Here is a 23,038-nt window from a genome sequence, read left to right as displayed (position 1 = left end):
CTTTCAATGGAGAAAATAATAGATGACAATCATGGCTAAATCTTCACAATATACTGTACTTACTGTACTGGCCCTTTTCATCAGATTGAGAGTTGTATTCATGAGCGAGGTCTACTGTTCGCAGAACTACTAGTATTTGTTTTTACTTGCAGAAACGTGCGACCCGCTGATATCGCCGACGCTGGTGTCGACGTGCACCCTGAAAGGCGAGAAGGTGCCTTGCACGGGACGGATCCGCCCCGGCACCCTGGTGCGGCACCAATGCCAGGCTGGCTACACGGAGCGTGGAGGGCTGCCGCTGGTCGATAACGAGTGTCTCCCCACCGGAAAGTGGTTGCGTGTCGCTAGACAGAGCTGCACTTACAGTACGTAATTCCATCACACTCTCTCAACTTCTACAAATACTACGAGGGTTATTTTTTCAACCTAAGTTTGGTCATAAATAATAGACTAATGTAAAGAAGAAATAATATTTTTTAAACAAAAGCTACCTTCACTCATGATCACTCTTTTCTTAATTTTTTAAAACTCAGGAATTGAAAGTGTAAAATTTTCATGATAAAACTTGAAGAACCCAATATATAAACTATGAACTTCAGTGTAAATAGGAAATGACATTGGGTAATACTGCAAGGCAGAACATCCAAAAGGATCTCTCTGCTGATAAAAGACATGTGAATAATGATTAGTCTTCAAAATAACTGCCTTGAAAGTTGTGGCATTTTCCAACAAATGGACCGGCCTACAAAAAAAAACTTTTCCAAACATTTTGACAAGTTCATGATCCCCTGCTTTAGGTGGGCAGTGGATGCTATTTAATCTATCTATCTATCTAACATTCTGCCGCCAAATAAGTTCAAGTAGGCTATGACATTGTTTTGGAGTTCCTCGTTATTATGGAAGTTCTGCTCTCAAAATCATGTATTGTGTTTGGGATAAGAAATGAGTAACTATATTCCAAAAGATGTTTTACATGAAGAACTTTTACATTAGAATAGTGGTTTCCTCTAGACCTGCCCATTAGTGGTGGCAACTAAACATATCAAATCAAATCAAATTAAATGTATTGTCAAATTCATATAAATAATTCACAAATCTATGAAAAACAAAATTCAGTTTCATACATTGAAAATTTACTAACAAAATTACAAAAGCTGTCATTGAAACAAAGTAATAATCTAATATATAATATTTGCGTTGCCAGCAAAACAAACAAAATTTGTGCGCTAGCAACGAGCATTCAGTAAGCACTTCAATTAGAGAAAAAAGTAATTATATGAAACAAAAAATTTTAGCAAACACTTTCAACAGAAATTTAGCATACTCTTCAAAAAAAGAAGAAAAAACATTATCATGGAGTAAGTTAGTTCATAGCATAAACATAAACGTAAAAAAATATAACTCGTTAAACAACTATTCATTTTGATATATAAAGAATTTGAATACAGTACAGAACAACACATTGAAATTAAATTCAGTTTGAGACTCAACTTTCAACTAAAACATGAAAATAAATAATTGATAAATGCGTAGAATCAAAATATTTTGACCACAACATTTCGGTCTTGATCCAGTTCTCAATTTCCTATCGTCCATTGTCGAAGGAGCTCAGACGCTGCAACATAATATCTCTGTGAGAAGGCTTTTTGCCACAACTGGCGGCTACTAGTTGACGCTACTATTGTCCCTGTATGCAGGGAGCTTCTTATTCAAACACATTTTGCAAAATATTATTTATTAGGTCGTGACGGTGTAACACAAAATCAAGCTATGAATCAAAGGATTTACCAGAACCCTTTTGAATGGGGGAAGTTCAAAAGGTACTGTGGATTTGAATAGCTAGAATCACCAATTCCCACCTATCTCAGAAGATAATAATAATAATAATAATAATAATAATAATAATAATAATAATATAATAATAATAATAATAATAAAAGAAGAATGGTGGACAAAAGAGTTACATGGACGGTTTTATGGGCACCTTAATTCAGAGCCAATAAGTCAAGAGCTGTCTTGTATGTGGCTGACAGTGGGAAGTTTGTTCCCAGAGACTGAGGGCTTTGTACAGGCGATTCAAGATCAAGTGATAGCAACAAATGATTATAGGAGGCATGTAATGGGAGACAGGACCATAAGTGACAAATGCAGAATGTGTGCCAGTGCAGTAGAAAGTATCCAACATATTGTATCCGGCTGCTCAGTGCTAGCCCCAAGAGAGTATATGTTGCGCCATAACAATGTGGCAAAAATTGTGCACTTGGAGATGCAGATCAAGTTTGGGAATATTGCAGAGGTCCCCCCTTACTATAACTATCAGCCTCCTCCTCTGGTTGAGTTCAATCACGTCAAGATCTACTGGGATGTCCAAATGATTACAGACAGGCGAGTAGTACACAACAAGCCTGACATCCTAGTATTGGATCAGCTGGAGAAGAGGGCTTATATAATTGATATCGCTGTACCTTCAGATGAGAATGCTCAGAAGACCAGAGGCGAGAAAATCAGAAAATACCAAGAGCTATCATTTGAGCTGAAGGAAATGTATGGGCTGAATACAGTGAGAGTACTTCCAATTGTAATAACAGTCAATGGCCTGATACTCAAGTCGGTTGTGGAAATATGTCGAAGTATTGACTTGGTAGACGAGGTGCTGAAGAGAATGCAAAAATCTGTCCTCCTTGACACTGCACGTATTGTGCGCAAGTTCATAAAATAGTCAAACAGTGTTATAAAGATGAAAGGAAGGTTGCATTAAAGTGCCCCTTCTTTGAAAATATTTCCGTAAGAGCATGCTTATAAAAGGGATAATAATAATAATAATAATAATAATAATTTTATTCTATTTATGGAGAAAACAGGCTGAAACCCATTTTGCCTCCTTCACACAATACATTATTTTCAACACATTATACAATTCGAAATAAAATATGAAAAAATGAAATAAATATTGAATAATATGAAAGAATACAAATAATCACTGAAGTAATCATAAAGAATAATAATTGATTATAAGAATAATCAACAAACAACATAGAATCAAATATTAATAATTTTTTTTTTTTTTTTTTATTCAGATTTCTCTCACATTACATGAATGATAAGTTTCACAAATTGAATTAATCATTATACATATATCATCTTATATCTATCATACATGAAGTGAGAATCTATTAAAATTTTCTTATTATATTTTTGTGGCTGCCCCATGAAGCTAATTTTAGCTTATATTGAGGCATTGTACATACTCAGAGATATTTTTCAAAGATTTGAATTTATGGATGGAAATGTTTAGGAAATACAAATTTGTAGATGTGTTTATTTCGTGGTAATAATGTAAGAGTGATATTTTTATCTATTGAATTGTGGAGTAGTAATTTTAATTTCTATTTTCACTTGTCTGTAAGTGTCTAGATGTTGTAGATGATTCGGTAGACTATTGAGAATGGATGGTACAAAATATTCTGGTACAGCTTTTCCTATTTCAATGAAGTATTCTGGTGTTCTATATTGTGTGTGTCTGGTGTTGTATCTGTTTTCATTGGTACGTCGATAAGCATTTTCAAAATAGTATTTCAGCAGTATTATATAATTGTACAGGTTTCTGAATGAGAGCAGTTTTAAAGTGTTTGTATCCACTCCTTGGAAAAATATTCTTTTGATTCTGTTGATTAGCTGACTTACTGGGTTCAATATATAATTGGGTGCATGTCCAAAGACAGTTATACCATATCGTATTTGAGATTCAACCAAGCTGAAGTAGATTGTTCGTTTTGCTTTCAGAGGCAGTAATTCTCTCATTTGGTAACACCTATGTGCTATGTACCTCAGTTTTTTGCTAGTATCTGGGAATGGGTGTGCCACTTCATGTTTGAGTCAAAATTCAGTCCAAGATATTTTACTGTATCTGAGTGTTTAATTTTCTTACAGTTGCATGGATTGAAAGTGGTGAAGCATTTATAGCTATGACTTTTAACTCTATTGTTTGGGTCAAGGATGTTTATACTCATTTTTGGGTTTTTAAATACTATTGTTTTTGTCTTTGTACTGTTTATATGTATATAGTTGTTGTGGAAGTATTTTGTTATTGTGTTCAAATCTTTTTGTAAATTTTCAGCTGCAGTTGTTAAACTTTTACTTGCAAATAGCATAATGGTATCATCCGCATAGTTGTATACTTCTCCCTTGAAGTTGCAGTTTTTAAGATCACTTATATATAAGTTGAAGAGTAGTGGTGATAGAGGGGAACCCTGAATGACTCCAAATGTTTGAGATTTTGGTTTACTAATATTGTTTCCAATTTTCATCATTGTTTCTCTGTCACTGAAATAATTCTTCAATAACTCTAGATCCATTCCCAATACTCCCATCTTGCTCAACTTCTCTATCAGTATTTCATGCTGGATAGTATCAAATGCCTTGCTCAGATCCAGTAGTACTGCAAGGGTGTTACTCTTTTATCTATATTCTTATTTATTTTGTATGATACTTTTCTAGCAGTTGTGTTGTAGATTTGCCGGGTACAAAACCATATTGATTTTCATTCAGCAGATTGTTTTGTGTTGAATAGTTGAGTAGGTCTTCGTGCATAATAAACTCCAGTATTTTCATTATAATGGAGATCGCACCTATGGGTCTATAGTTTTGTATATCTTTTTTCTGTCCATTTTTATAGATAGGTTTGAGGATCGTTGTCTTCATTTTTGATGGAATTTTTCCTGTTTTTATTATGGTGTTGTATAAGTGTAATAGGATTTCTTTCAAGTTTTCAAAGTGATCTTTTATATGTTTTGGTTTAATATTGTCTATGCCGGGTGATGCTGTTGTATTCAGTTTTTTTACTATTCTTTGTAATTTATCCATGTTTATTGTTTTCACTATTGCTGTGTATGGTTCAGTTGTATGGTTTTCATCAGTTTCTGAAATTGATACATCAAGGATATCTATTAATATGTTTTTATTCATTTCTTCTATTTTATTTTTGAAGTGTTCATTAAAGTCTTCACATAATTTTTCAAGTTCTTCTCCTTCTCTGACTTTAAAGTTCCCGACTATTGTTGACTGTATTGATTTTTGCTTTACATTTAGAATTTCATTAACAGTATTCCATGTCTTTTTAGCATCTCCTATGTAGTTGTTTATTTTATTGTAATAATATTTTCTTTTCTCTTTCCTTATCATATCGGTTAGCTTATTTCTATGTCTTCTGTATTCGTCTTTCAGATCATTATTATTAGGTTGTCTTTTCAATTTGCTCCATAATTTGTCTTTCAAGTTGATATGGTTTTTTATTATCTCTGTAATCCATGGTTGTTTGTGTTTATTACTTTTTCTGTTGACTGTTATTGTTGCTTTTTCATAAATATTATTGAATTTGTTGACTATAGACTCATATATTTTTGTTGGGTTGTTTGATGTTAAGTGGTCGTTCCAGTTTGTATTATGTATCATACTTCCTACTATTCGGTCAGAAATTATTTTTTTCCCATCTATTCTTGCCTCTTCTTTATTATTTTGAATGTTAAATCCCACCATGTAGTGATCTGCTATCTTTGATTTAATGACTATAGTTTCTATTTCAGTTGGGCTCATTCTTGTATTGATATGATCTATGCATGTTGATGTTATGTGATCACCATATAGTTCTTCTCTGGTTGGATCGTTTATTCCAGTTTGTATTCCTGCTGTATACAGTATGCTTAGATAGTTTTGTGCTTGTACAGTGATATTTTGCTCCTGTATATCAATATTCATATCTCACAGGATAACAAGATTTTTTTTATCTTTAATATGTTGATTGTTTAGCCATTCTTCTAGTTCTGTGTTAAATTGGGATACACTATTAGATGGTGGTCTATAGAATACGGCAATCAAATATTGTTTTTCATTCATTGTCATTTCAAATAATATGGACTCACTAACTGTAAAGCTATGAGGTATGGAATTGATGCTCAACTCTTTTCTGTAATAGACTAATATACCACCACCCGCTCTCGTCTCTCTACTATAATTGAGATAGTCAAAATCTGGGATATTAAAGGACTCTATCTCATCTTCTTTTGTGTTTGTTTCAATTAGGACAAGTATTTTTATTCTATCCAATACTCCGCTCAAGGTTGCCATTAGAGTATTCCAGTGCTTCTTAATACTTCTAATATTCAGCATAATACATTCAAATGATTTTGTATCGGGTATTGAGTTTTTGAAGTCTTGAATAGAATCGTAGGTTTTTGTGTGTATTTGTTCGATATCAAACTGTTCCATCTTTATTGATGAGCTGAAAAAGCTTTGAATATTCTAGTCAATGTGGGTTGTAAGAGGATGTATGATGTATGCAGGTTTATGTTATAATCTAATCTGAATTTTGGTTTGAAGAAATTAGTTTTGATTATGGGCTTTTGTGTGTGCCGATGTGAATAAAATATTTTCAATCTAATATTTTTAAATTTATAATCAAATTATTTGTGAATTTCAGGTTATGAAGTATGTCATTCTATTTATTTTTCCAATTTTCGATTTCAATAGACTAACAAGCGAAAAATAAAGGTGTGATACCGTCTTTCCATTTTGTTGTGATTTATTAAGTCTGCGTTATCTGTTATGATACTGATAGATACTAATAATAATAATAACAATAATAATAATAATAATATAATAATAATAATAATAATATAATAATAATAATAATAGTTAAAAGTGAAAAGAGAAAAAAGAAGAAAGAATGTCTATGTTAAACCAAAAATGGAAGGAAAAGATTAATTAAATAATAATAGAAAATAGTATAAAATTAGAACACCAATTACAAAAAGACACATCACATGCTACCCAACCAAAAATATGAGATCTTAAGGAATTTGAAGGGGGAGAGAGAACCAGAAGACGTCTAAGTGCTCCGAACAATAATTAAAGTTTCTCTGAACTCTATTTATAGAGATATTTATTAGAAGATAGTTAAAATGACTTACAGTTCTAGAGCGCGCTATATGAAATGAAAAACCAGAACGGCCAATAGATGTACCTATCTCAGGTTTTATTAATTTTATGCTTACTTTGAAGAACTTAATTTCTGTTCAATGATGCTCCTGTAATGCGGAAGTGACCTACAGTATATTTATTTCGTATATAAATTATTATGGTGTACTGTTGCTGCACAGTGCAACCAAATTCAATAAGTAATATTTATTATTGCCTCACAATTGTTAGAAGTTTGATATTCGTATTTATTTGTCTACAAAGTTGTCATTAGTATTGTTTATTTTATTCTATCTTCACATTGTACTGTATGCGCAATATTGATGCTATGTTTTATCGTATACCGTTAAGGCTGTGCAAAGGCTAAAAAAAAACTTTTTACAGGTGATATTTTTTAAAGTTTTTCTATTTGTATACTATCAAAATGAAAAAGTTTTCTCAGGAAAACATTTTTATTTCCGATCATTACTTTTTGAGATATGAGCACATAAAGTTTAAATTTTTGGGACAGAACATTTCGAATTCGGTAAGAGATAAATTCATGAGATTTAGAGGATAGATTTTTCATGGTATTTTTGATATAGTAAAACAAAAATTTTCCGAAAAAAATTTTTGAGAAAGTTATTCAATTTACTAAAAATGACCAAAAATAACTTTTAGTTGAGTTATTTTTGGTCATTTTTGGTGAATTGAATAACTTTCTCAAAAATTGATAGTTTCAGAAAATTTTTATTCTCCTATATCAACAATACCATGAAGAATCTATCCTCTGAATCTCATGGATTTATCTTTCACCGAATTTTAAATTTTCTGTCCCAAAAATTCTAACTTTAGGCGTTCATATTTCAAAAAGTAATGATCGGAAAAAAAATGTTTTCTGAAAAAACTTTTTTATTTTGGTAGCTTGATAGTATACAAATCGAAAAACTTTAAAAAATATCATCAGTAAAAAGTTTATTTTCAGCCTTTGCACAGCCTTAAAGAAGTCTGAAGATTTTGTTGTTTTTTTTTGTCGAAATAAAACTGATTATTATTATTGATGTTTTATCTATTGTGGATTATGTGATAAACTATCAGGCCTATGATAGTAGTTTGTATACTATAGTAATTTGTAAAGTAATTTGATACTATATGATGATAACAGTATGGTTTCATATTAAATAACATGATTAAAATAACGTTTTTTGTTTCAGGATGTGGCGTTGTTCAGACTGAGAGTGGACCAGATAACTCGCCATTGATAAGCTATGGAGAGCAAGCCAACATACTCTACCACCCATGGAACGCTGGTCTCTACACTAGAGGCGATTCAAGCAATTATGAACACATTTGCGGAGGAACTCTGATAACACCGTACCTCATACTCACTGGTAATAATCGATAATTTACAACAAATCACACGCAGATTTAGGAGAATAGCAATGATATTTATCAGCTCTTCTGGTGAGGGCTATTAATCTATAAATTAGAAAATTCAAGTACTCTCACTTGAAAATGGCAATAATATGTCAATCAAAGCATGTGTTGAGTAATAAAGTAAAGTTTTGAAAAACGGTATTTTAAATTTTCAATTTTCAGATCAATTATATGTACTTTGTTCTATTCTAATTACTAGTACTGTAGGTACCCTCTATTTCATTGACTAAATTATATTCAGCATGAGGTTGGTCCACGATTGATAGAATAGAATCTAATTTGCTTTGATGACAACCGGTTATGGCCAATCACGCTATTATAAAGTAAATTAATATGATATAACTTAGGTACTTTCAAGTAATAATAAAATTTTGACACTTGATTATGGCATGATTGGCCAGAACCGGTCGTGTCATCAAATGAAATAAAAAAGTACTATATATTGATTGTATAGTGAGATCCATTAATAGAATGATGGGAAAATTGTCTAACCTATTAGTCAAATCGACTTTTCTCGTCATAGATTTTATTCATTGCTGTGTCATATTCTGAATTATTTTCAACAAACATTTTAATTAATTTTCTTTATAATCTTCACTTTATGATTCTTAATCACTTAATATTCACTCTATTAAGTTGTACTCGAGTCTACATAATATTAGCATTGTATTCAGCAATTATAATTATATTTGAGTAGCCCAGTTTCAAAACTCGTTATTTCCAATTTTTTCAATTTCGAGTTAAGACCGCCATTTTGTTCTCTGGGTTCATATACAACTATTCCCACTTGTTAAATGCTGCAGAACACGTAAAAAAAGTATGAAAATGGCCATCAAAGTTTGGATACTGCTGCAAAATTCGTCATGTGTACCCCATGTACTGCTGCAAAGCCGTTATAGTTACTAAACGAATACTGCAACAGAACTCTTTATGTCCCTATGGAGTAGAATGTATTGAATTCATTACTGCTGCAAACCACGATAATATGGTTTTCAATGGATTCAGTTGTAATAATCTAATACAAATGCATATTTTGTATAGTTTCTATTCGACCACTATTAAATTTGTACACTTAAAGAGATTTTAAGTTGTCACATTGATACCTATTTTAATAATTTTATTCATTTTAATGGGATTCATTTTTATGGTGCAAAATTTTGGCTATGTGTGTTTGGTTATGCTTATTGTTTGTGTGGTAGGCCTACACTTCTTTTTTATTGCTGAATATGCTTTTTTATCACCCCAAACAATAAAAAGGTCCTAAAAAATATAAAATTTGCAAATTCAGTTAAATTCATGGTGAAATAATACGTTTTTCTTAATTTTAGAATTACTGAAACAAAACTCGTTATCTTTCATAATGGTGCAAAACCCGTCATAATGCTAATACTGCTGCAAAACCTCTTAGGTGCAATTTTTTTTAAATTACTGAAAAATTCCACACCAATGATTTATGAACTGATACATCAATAAAAGTATTTTTTTACATTTTATAAAAATATTACCAAACTGCTATTGCCTTGTATAATCTAACCACAGTTTTTTGCCCTTAGTGAAAAAAGTTTGGTTGGAGTTAACGAGTTTTGAAACTGGACAACTCATTTGTATATTGACTATTTTATATTTTGTTTATATCAAATAAAATTAATTCATCCATTGTTTCCCAGGATTTTATTAGCTGTTACTTTTTGTTATCAGTCTTGATAGTTTTGTAAAATATAGGCTATTATTTTACATTGTAGTATTTTTTACGGGATACAGTTTTAAGCTATCTCGTCTTTTGTTTCCAAACTTGTATTGTGTTGTAAATTAATAAATAAATTCAACTTTGATGCAAACCTCATCTGTAGGCTTTTTCCTTTTCAGTCGCCTCACTGTATTAGATTTGTCAATGAGATGTAGAACTTGTCAATGAGGTGTAGAAGAAGTCCCTTTGCACATCTGCATTTAAGGGTTAACCTTGTAGAAATCGCAATTCTCTACTCTCATAGATAACTCAGACTACTCTAGATTAAAAAAAAATATTTTGATTGTGAATTAATTTTTCAATAATTGATAATGTGTTTTTATACACAGCTGCCCATTGCCTGCATAGGAGAACCGGACAACAGAGGGATCCGGCGCGTATGAAGATTGGCTTGGCCAAGTATTACAGGACTTTCAATGACCCCCGCGACAAGGATGCCCAACTCATGGATGTAAGCTAAACAGATTTTCTATCCTTGTCTTTCTTTAGATAAAGCAGATAGCTCGTAATATAAATAGAACGAAATTATATTACTTGTAATATAAATAGAAAGAAAAAGAAAAATCTCAGTACCCTTTTTGAATTATTTTATCACATGTTTCAACATTGATGCCATTTTTAAGTAATATTTCAGAAAGGGTACTGAGATTTTTCTTTTTCTTTCTATTTATAGCTCTATAATTCTTCTACATCTCTACACAGTTGTCATATTGCTCGCAGACTATGAGTAGTGAGATCAACGATATGAATTCAGCATCTGATGAATATTGGTTTGCTATCCTTTCCTGTCATTAGACAAAGCAGATAGCTCTATCTTTTTCCAACTCCGCACCGTTGCCAAATCGTTTCTAGACTATGTATAGTGAGATTAACTATATGAATTCAGCACTTGATAACATCGGTTTGCTATCATTGTCTGTCATTAGACAAAGCAGATAGCTCTATTTTTCTTCAATACCGAACCATTGCCGAATTGCTCGTAAACTATGTAAGAACTATGATCAATTATCAGAATATTTAACCTCAATTATTAAAAGCAAAAAATCTTGACTTTCCTGAAATTGTTATCTTTCATGAATATTAATAATAATTATTATTATATTTCATGTTTTATTATAAATGAAGAAGAATATTTATGCGAAATTCGTGTGCAAAAATAGCTTAATTCTGCTGTAGTTGAGAAATTTTATTGCGCACTCATTTACGGCTCGGGAGTAATATTAACTCTCTTGGGGCACAAAGTACGTTTTCCATAACAGATAGACGAATAACTTCTTCCAATTTTTTTTAATTTAGATTGTTTACAGACCAAATTGAATTACAAAATAACGCACTTACCACTTAAAACTGTAAAATAACGATTACCGTAACTTTGAAAATTATGATGAATTTGAAAACATCGCGAAAATATTTTATGATTTGAATATGATTATCAATTTTTTTAAAGACACCTCATATGCAGTTTTTTAATCATAATAACTCTCTGCTCCTATAAATCATTAATATCGGGGCACCGAGCTTCGCTCGTTATTTATTTATTGATAAACAGAACACAATTCTTTAAAATGATTAGGGAAGGACTAACAGGCACAGCCCAAAACTGTTCCTTCCCGAATTTTAATTTATACACTATAAATATTAGTCCAAAAAGTAGGTGATGTTCAATACACTTGAATTCAGGTCCAATTATTTGCAAACAGAAAAGTTCTAATTTAGATTGTATACAGACCAAATTGAATTACAAAATTACACTCACTTATCATTTAAAACTAAAATAACGATTACCGTAACTTTGAAAATTATGATGAATTTGAAAACATCGCGAAAATATCTTTTGATTTGAATATGATTATATTTTTTTTATTTATGAATAATTTGACCTTTCAAACCCTTAAGATTTGTTCATCTTTTAGGTCGTGTTCATATTTTACAGCTGGCTATACGTCAGCTTATGAATTTCGGTGATGAGATATTTTGATTTTCCACAGACGCACTCGCTCACTCACTTCCATTATCCACAGACGACGAAAGTCTCAGCTGTTTTTCCAAGGATTAATTATCATTTTAATGTCATTCAGCGAGTTTTCCTGGGGATGAGACCTAATGCAATCGAATTTTTATATCATAAACCTACTGTGTTCCAAATTTCGTGAGAATCGTTAGAGCAGTTTTCGAGATCCGGTGAAATACAAACATAAAAACATCTAAACATATAAACAGAAATTGCTCGATTAATAGTATAGGATAAGCTATAACATTCTCAATTTTTGATTCTCTAAAACTGTGTGCTCCAGTTGATTAAATTTTTTGAAATATTTCTGCTTCACTTTTCTGCATCACGTTTTACATTGAATGTAACACTTTTCACACGAATTACATTTGCTATATTATTTATATGTGTAGTCGGTCCAGGCTGTCTAAAAACAGTAGTCAGGTCATGTCAGAGGCCCTGAAATTGATCAGTAGCGACCTGAAAACACCGAAAACGACCCGCTATCATTAGTCTTACATATATATTATTATGTTTGCTCTTTTTCTGCCAGGTTGAACGAATAATCGTCTCAGAAATCTATGAAGGAGCTGACCTTCACTACAACTACGACCTTGGAATTATCGAGATGAAAAATACAGTCAGACTTTCGCAATACGTGATGCCAGCTTGCCTTGCCACAGACAGCAATTTCAGACTGACATCGGATATGCTGGGAACTGTGAGTTGTTTAAACAGTTTCCACTACTTACCGTAACTACTCTAACTAGACGACAGTTTATCCTAATCATTTGAATGAGTAAAGAGTTAGAATATTGTAAAAATTCCATAGGAAAATTTATGAATGTGTAGAAAGTGAGAGTATATTGGATGTTTTACTTTTTGTGTAGTTGAGAAGTTGATGTTGTGGTAATTATTCATATTAAATGAAAAAGACTAAGAAATTGTCAACTGTGAGTTGTTTAGACAGTTTCCACTATTTACCGTAACTACTCTAACTAAACGACAGTTTATCCTAATCATTTGAATGAGTAAAGAGTTAGAATATTGAAAAAATTTCATAGGAAAATTTATGAATGTGTAGAAAGTGAGAGTATATTGGATGTTTTACTTTTTGTGTAGTTGAGAAGTTGATGTTGTGGTAATTATTCATATTAAATGAAAAAGGCTAAGAAATTGTCAACTGTGAGTTGTTTAGACAGTTTCCACTATTTACCGTAACTACTCTAACTAAACGACAGTTTATCCTAATCATTTGAATGAGTAAAGAGTTAGAATATTGTAAAAATTTCATAGGAAAATTTATGAATGTGTAGAAAGTTTTTTTTGACAATTTCTTAGTTTTTTCATTCATTTAATATATTGTTTTAGAGGAAAATTCGTGAATGAGTATTATAATACAGAGGTGCGTGACGGTTTTCACTAACAACGATCTTCAAAACCAATAAAGTTCTATCCCCAATTAACACTTTTCAAATTCGATACCTACTCTCATTAGATTTTTTATTGCGGATGATGCCCACATGAGATTTCTGCTTGTGCGTGGGTAATGGAAAGTGCGGGGTGAGTTATGAGATGATCAAACGTTCATGCCTAATCGATGGGATTCGAACCCGCGACCAGGTAGCACTAGCAGACTGATGGGTGCAACGCCTTAGTCAACTCTGCTATCTGCCCGTCAGGATTGTTTACACTTATTTTTGTAAAGTATTGGTATTGGTATTGATATTGACACATTCAAAGAATTTTCAAATTTCTAAAAGATTATTAAAAACTTTTGATGGAAATACACAGTACGATTGGAAACCAGACCTATTCTGGAATTTCTATTTATTTCTGGAAGTATTTTCCTATTCTTAGAGAGGGATGATGACCCATATGAATAAAGTTGAGCATTTGCTCATACTTCTAAAATATTAAGCATATGCTTCATTTTCTATGAATGAACGTGAGCAAAACCTTTTGCTTATGCTCATCAAAAAAATAGTTTGAGCATTTGTTTAGAGGTAAAGCTTATGCTCAAAATTCTACAGCATTGCTCAACTTTTGAAGCAAATGCTTCAAAAAAGGTGAGTCTAGTCTAGAGCAGCTTTTCACCTTTTGTTCATAGTAAAATGGCTCAACTAATTCGTGTGAGGAAGAGGAAACTATACCAGATACGATTACAACCAATAGTTGAGAACTATAAAACTCTTTTTAGATTCAACCATGAAAATTTCCAGTGGATGTCTGAACATTTCATAGAAAATATAAATGAAAAGAGAAGAGAAGCTCTAACATTTACACAAGAGTTGCAGATATTTTTGAAGTTAGTATAAATAATTATTAAAGCAAAATTGACTGCTTCTTTAATAGATGTATTAGCATTCAAACAAGTGAAATTTTGAATTAATTTGTTATCAAAAGTGATATACATCACCATTATCCCTATAAAACATAATTCAAAAGATACCTATCGAATGGAGTTCTAATAGGGCAGAGCCCTAGTTGTCATGTTACTTCTATTTTTTCTGCTATCACAGAAAAGGAAATAGGCATTTGAGAAGATGAGAGTGTAAGCAGACTATTGAGATTATAAGATTATGCTGGAGATTATTATAGAGATGAATTTTTTACGCTATTTTTTAAAATTCAGAACTCAAATAACCTAAAACTCAATCCATACATAGAGAACAGAGCAGACGACCAAATACAAGCGGTCTTATAAAAACAAAGTAAGACGAATCAATGTTGATGAAAAATCTATGAAATACGTGAGCATTCGCTCCAGAGTTTAGAAGCATAAGGTAAAGCTTATTCATATGAAAATGAACAAATGCTTATGCTTCTACCTAATGCTCATGAGCAAAACCTTATGCTCCGTGCTCATGCTCATGAGCTCAGTTTTTATTCATGCGGCCCAATGTTTGCTGAACTAGCATACTTTTAAAAGGACAGTTTTGGGCCTAGCTCAAACTGTGAGACACTTTTGGCACAACAGGCCTGAGCCTTCTCAAATAAGTCTCAAATAAGGTATAATAAATTGTGCATGATTGGGGATAAATAGATAGATAATCCACTCGCCAGTTAATATATATCATGCCTCCCCTTCCACTGTTCGACACATGTCTTGTTTTTCTTGTTTCAGTGGTAAATGTGGCTTTGAAAATGGCTTTCAAAAAAATGTATTTATAGCTGTGAAAAAATGAAATATTCTACTATAGTGAGGTCCACGTTATAATGGCAGTGTTGATTAGCGATGGTATTGTTATCCTTGTCTACTATTCAACAAATCGGATGGCGCTATCTCTTTCTCGCTTTGCTCTGATGCTGGATCGTCTATTAGCGATGTAGAGTTGATAATTAATTAACAAAATATTTCATCTTGATTATGAAAATTCAATTTGAAATGATTGAAAAATATGGTTTATTTCTTGCTTGATAAAATATAATTGATCATTTTAAACGAGAATGAACAGTCAATAATTATATCAGTAAGCCTGTATCAGCTACCGTCTATAGAAGGCATGGACAAGACAGAGGATCAGCAACGTTGATATCCTATCTTTCTCCACTGCCATTATAACGTGGACCTCACTTTACCACCGTTATGGATCTTGATATTTGCAATAATTTATTGCGCAAAAATTAAATAAAATTCACATAAAGATACTTGTGGAAGTTTTGACTCGAAAATTCAACTTGATTCCTCTTACGATTCTTTCAAATTGATTCTTTTATTCCTTATAATTTATATAGTAGGCTACTAAAACCAATCCGAATAGGACCATATGATTCTGATTTCTTTGAAACATTTATATAAAGACTAGCCGTCAGGCTCGCCTCGCTCGCCATATCCGTCTAGCCAGGGGGCTCCGCCCCCTGGACCCCCGACTGGATCGTCCAAGAATGAGATCAGCAGGCTCGCTTCGCTCGCCTGCATTTATCATTTGAGCATTTTTATCATATGTTAGGACGATCCAGTCGGGGTTCCAGACTAAACGTCTGGCTAAACGGATATGGCGAGCGAAGCGAGCCTGACGGCTAGTAATATAATATTCCCAGGAATAGCTCTGATTGAAGTAGCAGTGCCCGTACCTGACAAAATTAATAATTTAGTTACCAGTTAACAACTGTTTCGAAGAGGTACTCTCTCTAGATTATAGTTCTATATTAACATATGGTATGGACATTTTTCAATTATAATTAAGAGAATAAGAAGAATATACATGCTAGAAGACGAACTTTAAACCCTTAAAAACCACCCTTAGAGTTAAAATATTGCCAAAAGATTTCTTAGTGCGCCTCTAAAGGGCCAACTGAACATACCTACCAAATATGAACGTTTTTGGTCCGGTAGATTTTTAGTTCTGCGAGTGAGTGAGTGAGTGAGTGAGTGAGTGAGTGAGTCAGTCAGTCAGTCAGTCAGTGAGTGAGTGCCATTTCGCTTTTATATATATAGATTTGAATTATTTTCAAGGAAGATCAATTTTACTTTTAGCATGAATTTTTCTCCTTGGCTACTTCCAAAATTGATTGTGACTCCTAATCAGTTGTGGGAGTCATGATCAATTTTGGAAGTAGTCAAGTTAAGGTGCAAAATTCTCTGTAAAATATTTCAACTTTCCAGGGAGAAAACGCAAGCATGGTAAAAGTAAAATTGATCTTCCTTGAAAATAATTCAAATATTTCTATAAATGTTCCAAAGAAATCAGAATCCTATGGTCCTATTCGGATTGGTGTTCGAACATAGGAAGTGGTATGGCACCTTCTAATAATAATTATTAGAAGGTGCCATACCACCTCTTATGTTCGTATTATGAATTTATATAGTATTTATTCATACATTCATATAGAATCATTTTCAACTTATTTTGACTCTTTGATTCATTATCAGTTTAATGATTCTCTTTATCGGTGTCCTACTGTTCTACGTATCATACAATATATTTTAAATGTTTAACGAGATTTGAATTGAAATAAACAATCAATTGTAACTGTATTGTACCAATCTGTTCTGGTCACTTTATTTTTATCAATTTCTCATTCGAATTTCTTCAATATTGTTTAAGGTTGTTGGATGGGGGTTAACAGAAGATAACTTGCCCAGTCCAACATTGCAGAAAGCACGTCTTCCTTATTACACCCAGGCCGACTGCAGAGACAAGCTGCAACAAATCGCACAGAACGCACAGAGCACCTACATTTCAAGAGACAAGTTTTGTGCTTTTTATACAAATGGTGAGTGCTTGCATAAAATACACTCTCAACTGAATGCAAATATTGTAATAGAAATGTAAATTATTACAATAGTATGACTCAATTAATGTATGAACACTGTATCCAGAAATTTTGTAGAAATCTTCCATGATGATATAAAAGCATAAGCTGCGTTTACACCAAAGTGATTAAGAAAATGTTCATTTTTCTGTCATCATAGACTCTATTAGATCGAACTCATCATACACATGATGTGCATATGTGTTTGTCAAGCTCCGTTTAATCTAATAGAATCTATAAGGACGGAAAAATAAACATTTTGTTAATCTGATAGAATCTAAAGGGACGGAAAAATAAACATTTTGTTGATTACTTTGGTGTAAACACAGCTCAAGTATGTTGCCATTTCTGCTGGTAATGTTTTATAGTGGCCCACATTCAACTGGAGATGTTATTGCCCTGAGCATTGAAACCCTGGGCTTTGTGGAAATTGAACATTACCAGTAGAAAATACAAAGGTAACATCGTGTGTTCTTTTTTCCAATTTGAAACATTATTCACGCGCTGGTAACAATTTTTGACCGAGCGAAGTGAGTTCTAAGATTCAAGTCAACGGTTTTGCATTTCTCTTTATATTTTATATGTCTATATGTTTATACGGTATGTTCCGCATTTACAGCGAAACGCAGCAATAGATTTTCATGAAATTTGACAGGTATGTTCCTTCTTGAATTTCGCGTCGACGTATATATAAGGTTTTTTCAAATTTTGCATTTTAAGGATAATACAAAAGGAAAAAGAGTCTTCTTCGAACGCCAATATTACCGTAAAAATCAGACTTTAGAATTATTCATCTTGAATCAGCTGTCGAGTGGATTATTAATTGCATGGAATGACGCATGCAATTAATATCTCAATGTATCTTAGTGAAAAGTCAGCTGTTGTGTGAACTATTAATTGCAAGCAATGAGGCATGCAATATTGATAACTCGAAGTAGCTTATTTTTCTCTCGACTATTCTCTCCTTTCAACTCTGTAAGCTTTTGATGATAGTAGCATAGTTGTTTACAACAACTAGTTGTTTATAATTAATATTAATAATTATTGTCGATACAACAACCCAAACAGCCATTAGTTGTTTACACACAGATATCCCGCCGACACGTCAGGACAGGACATAATTCACTCTGATGGAGAGTATTAGAGGAGGCTGTGGTTCTTAACTGCGCGAGGTATAATACCGGGTGTCTATAAATGAATATCGGGGTTTTAACGCTTTATAAGATTTATTACATTATACTTACAGTTATAAATGATATGTCAAATGAAAGAGCAACTCAAACAGTTTTTGTTCGTTGGTGAGCAAGATGATGCGCCACCTCACTGGCATAACGAAGTACGCGATTGGTTGAACGTAACTGTACCCGACCGCTGGATTGGCCGCAAGGGGCCCAATGACAGAGCTTGCTATGCGTGGCCTCCACGGTCACCCGACCTAACGCCATGCGATTTTTACCTTTGGGGTTTCATCAAGGATCGTGTGTATGTGTCTCCGTTACCAGCTGACCTCCTTGAATTACGAAAGAGGATTGAAGCAGCTGTTGCAACAATTACAGAAGACACACTACTCAACGTTTGGGAAGAACTCGGCTATAGACTTGATGTGTGCCGTGTGTCAAATGGTGCTCACATAGAACACTTGTAAGCTTGTATATAAAACTGTTTGAGTTGCTCTTTCATTTGACATATCATTAATAACTGTAAGTATAATGTAATAAATCTTATAAAGCGTTAAAACCCCGATATTCATTTATAGACACCCAGTATACTGTTCACATAACTGCTAGTGTATTGGTTTTGTAACAGAACCAACACCACCTTTAATCTGATTTCAACTTGATATTATCATAGAGAAGAGATAGCAAAGATGTTTCTTATGCTATCTTTTCTCTTTATATCCTGTCAATCTTTCAACATTATTGAATTAAATAATTTTCTTTAAGCTATTTCGCGTTATTTATGTACATACTCGTACCTTGATTCTGCATGCCAACCAAAATTATTTCATTGTTGTCTATCTTCTTCTCACTATGAATATAATCTAGGGCGAGGACAAACAGAGTACGATCTGGGATCAGAATTCATTAGGAGACTATACATATTGTTATACATATAATACTAATTTAAACAGGAAACACACGACACAGATATATTAAATTAATTGTTATTTGATTTAGATTGATTTAATTGTTATACATATTGATACCCAGAACTATTCCTAAAAAAATATAAGTCCCAGTATACTGGTAGTATCACAAAACCAGTGTTGGTTTGATACGTTGTTGTAGATACTTAAGACTGTTTTGATCGCATATCACTCTCTTTGTGTCCAGGTCCTTACAGCCAGTGAACCAACAACAATCTAAACATTACTAGAATACTGATGAGTGGAAACAGATCTTCTCTGGCTACCTTATCTCACAGTTGTTTACACAGTTAGGGCCGGTTTCCGAGCTCGGTATTTTGCCAAGTTCTAGACTTAAACAGCTGGAATCAGAAAATTGGCTTTCCGAAACGAGGTGTAGTCGTAGTTTTTATGATAATCTTCATTTTATCTTATTCTATAATTGGAAACATTTTTCCTTGACGAAATGAAACATTCCTAAATAATTCAAAATAGCTGAAACTTTACACTATTTTCTCTTTGTTTTATTTTGTGTTCAATTTTCTAGTTTTTCGAAATTTAATTTAAATGTGAACTGCGACTACGCCCCATTTCGGAAAGCCAATTTTTTGACTCCAGCAGTCTAAAGTCTACAGCTTGGCTAAATCCCGAGCTGGGAATCCGGCCCTTAGACCTCTTTTACTACAACTTCAGTTACTTGGATTGGCTTTGTGTCATCTTAACTTGGAAGCTCTCCTACATCTAGAATCAATTTCATGTGAAACCGACTACCGTCAAACCGGCAAACTTGGGACAGTTTAACCCCTTCCCTCCAATTCCAACTTACCAGCTGTCTGTGCAATTCATTCCGAGTTCTGGCATTGTGGATTTATTGGGAACACATCATTGAAATATTTAACAACGTTTTGAACATTTGATTAACAGCTAAGATACTTTTCTAACCGCCATAACAATCTACTATTTCCAACCTAGAAATTGAACCTTCAATAACTTCTATTGTGAACACTCAATTATTACACACATTTATTTAAATATTTTACAGTTAAAGTATTTTTATTATAAATATGGAACATATTATTCAAAATCTAATGTCACAAGTTAGCCTTCATCCACTCAATTATCTAATTACAGGCAAATAGTATTGGTGTCCTAAGTTACCCAACCTCTGCGGGTAACTTGGGACACCATATTTTTTTCAGAACCGGTTGGAATAATAATGAAATTGAATGTATATTTTTGAAGTATTATTAGAGACCTAAGTTTTGAGCACAGGAGAAATAAACTATTAAAATAATAATGGAACTGAATTTCAAGTCAAACTTGAAAACTGTCCCAAGTTAGCCGGTACCGGTACATCTTCTTAATGCCACATTAATACAAAACATGACTTTTTTCCAAATTTACAAAAATATTTGAATTTGGGATTTATTTGTTAGTTTTATATATTCTAGAAGAAATGTGATAATCTTCTGTTTCTGTGTGATAATATTTTAATTGGAATTGGAAATGTTAATTGCAGGAACAAATGTGCAGCAAGGTGACAGTGGAGAAGGCATCACCTTCGAGTTCTCCGGTCGACAGTATGTGTTCGGTGTAGTGAGCACCCAAGTGGAGCACAAAGTGTCCACATTCACCGATTTGACCAACCAGTTGCACAAACGGTTCATCGAAGATGTGCTCCTCAGCATACGCAATAAATACAAGCTTTAAATATGTTATCTTTAGTGAGGTTCACGTTGTAAAGTCAGCACCCGATTAAAATATTGGTGTTGCTAACCACCTATCCTTGTCTGTCATTAGACAAAACAGATAGCTCCATCCTATTCTACCTCTACACTGTTGCCAAATCGACTATAAAGTAACACAATGAACCATCAAAATATTTTATCTACAATATGAAAATTGATAATTATTGAATCATGAGAAAATATATTTTATAAACAAATACCATATGCCTAAATTTGAGATAGAGTTGATCATTATTAAAATCAAAAAATCAAAATAATTGCTAATTACAAAATCAGCAATTTATATAGAAGCACATTATACCGGAATAAATTGTATCACAGCTATATCTTATATAGAAAACAGTGGTAACAGAGAATTGGCTACTCTGTGGTCCTATCACTTCCATTGACTTTATAACTTGAACTTCACTATAAATGAGTGACGTTATCTAAATATCTTGTTTCATCATCTAATATGTGATGTCAACTATGATAAGGACGTCATATCTAAATAAGTGACATCATCTAAATAAGTATCTTGTTTTTCTCTATATCTTTGTTGTTAGATTTTGAGCTAGTGAAATTCTATTGATAATTTCTTGAAATAAATTAAATTTTTATGAAATATTTCTCTTTCAATTTTATTTCCATCAACCTTATAGGTGGACATTTCACTACATATTATTTGATAGATCTACTATTCTCGTGGTTAATTATTTGTTATAGGCCTACAATACTTACATTATTTCAATATGAAATTTTGAGAATTAATGAATGGGGTAAACTGAAAATTGATTAATTGAATCGTTTTGAACATTTAATATTTTTGAAGTACAGTATCTAAAAATGGAAAATTGAATAAATGAGAACATTGAAGCATTTTAAAATGCTTAAAAGTGAAATCTGATGTTAATGATGAAAATATTGTACCGTAAATAATAACCTTTAAGGCCTAAAGGTGCGTACAGACTTTCGCTCTGCTCCGCAACCGAACGTCACTCGAGCGGAGCGATTGATGATCGACCGGGGAGCAAGAGTGGAACGCGAGAAGAGCTAACATCTCCCGTAACGTCCATGATCGGAGCGACTGCGGAGCGGGGGCGGAGCGATGGCGGGACGAGAGGGGAGCGTGCGCGGAGCGGGTTGGAGGCGCGTATATCTGTATGCAGCTTTATAGTCCAGTCAAGGAAAGGTTATAGAGGGAAAAGTTGGGAAGACAATTTTTGACCCCGCAGTTCTATTTAGGGTAGTAGAGAGGTAAACATATCAAAAGTCCCCACCCCTACCCCCTGTGCTAAGGGGGTGGTGGTGGTTTCAAGGTACCATTTTTTGGTTTCTCGCAAAAAATTCAAAAACTATGTATCCTAAGGACTTGACTGTCATATAACAAATTAAAGCTTACCGTACATAATAATTTCCTACAATATTCATTTTACAACTTTTCTTATATCTCCTCCAGTTTTCGAGATATCCGCTCTTGAAAGTGTGACATTTTTGAAAAAAGCACGTTTGCCACCAATTTTTTTCTATTTTTGCTTTTATAATGTTTAAATCGACGGGAAGAGTCCATGCTGGTTATAAGCTTATATAGCATTAAATTCTCTTCAATTTGATGTATAATTTCACAGTTTTACGAATTTCCATGCACCTTTTGCAGCAGCTTTAGTGTTGAGTATGAAATCTCCATTTTTGCAACAATAGACCAATTGACAAAGGAATTTGGAGGGAAGTTTTAAACAAAATTTTCGACTTTGAAGCTTTTTTGAGACTAGTTAGGAGAAGAACATATTAAAAGTCCCCAT

At 32.9% G+C, this 23,038-nt stretch overlaps 1 protein-coding gene across 2 annotated transcripts in view; it reads left to right on the top strand.

The window, feature by feature from the left end:
- LOC111050851 (modular serine protease) overlaps positions 1 to 21,865 on the top strand; it is a 38,233-nt gene extending 16,368 nt beyond the window's left edge. The window contains exons 9-14 of one of the 2 annotated variants that reach the window (XM_039426680.1): positions 153 to 365; positions 8,166 to 8,342; positions 10,465 to 10,586; positions 12,679 to 12,846; positions 17,177 to 17,345; positions 21,029 to 21,865. In XM_039426680.1, the coding sequence (XP_039282614.1) occupies positions 153 to 365; positions 8,166 to 8,342; positions 10,465 to 10,586; positions 12,679 to 12,846; positions 17,177 to 17,345; positions 21,029 to 21,219 (1,040 nt within the window). In that variant the 3' untranslated portion in view covers positions 21,220 to 21,865. The remainder of the gene's footprint in view (positions 1 to 152; positions 366 to 8,165; positions 8,343 to 10,464; positions 10,587 to 12,678; positions 12,847 to 17,176; positions 17,346 to 21,028) is intronic. The other variant, XM_039426681.1, reaches the window with a different exon arrangement.
- Positions 21,866 to 23,038: the final 1,173 nt, after the last annotated feature.

The sequence above is a fragment of the Nilaparvata lugens genome, chromosome 4 (assembly GCF_014356525.2).
Source record: "Nilaparvata lugens isolate BPH chromosome 4, ASM1435652v1, whole genome shotgun sequence".
NCBI classification, from domain to species: domain Eukaryota; kingdom Metazoa; phylum Arthropoda; class Insecta; order Hemiptera; family Delphacidae; genus Nilaparvata; species Nilaparvata lugens.
Note: the sequence above shows the minus strand (reverse complement) of the source record. Positions and strands in the feature narration are given on the sequence as shown.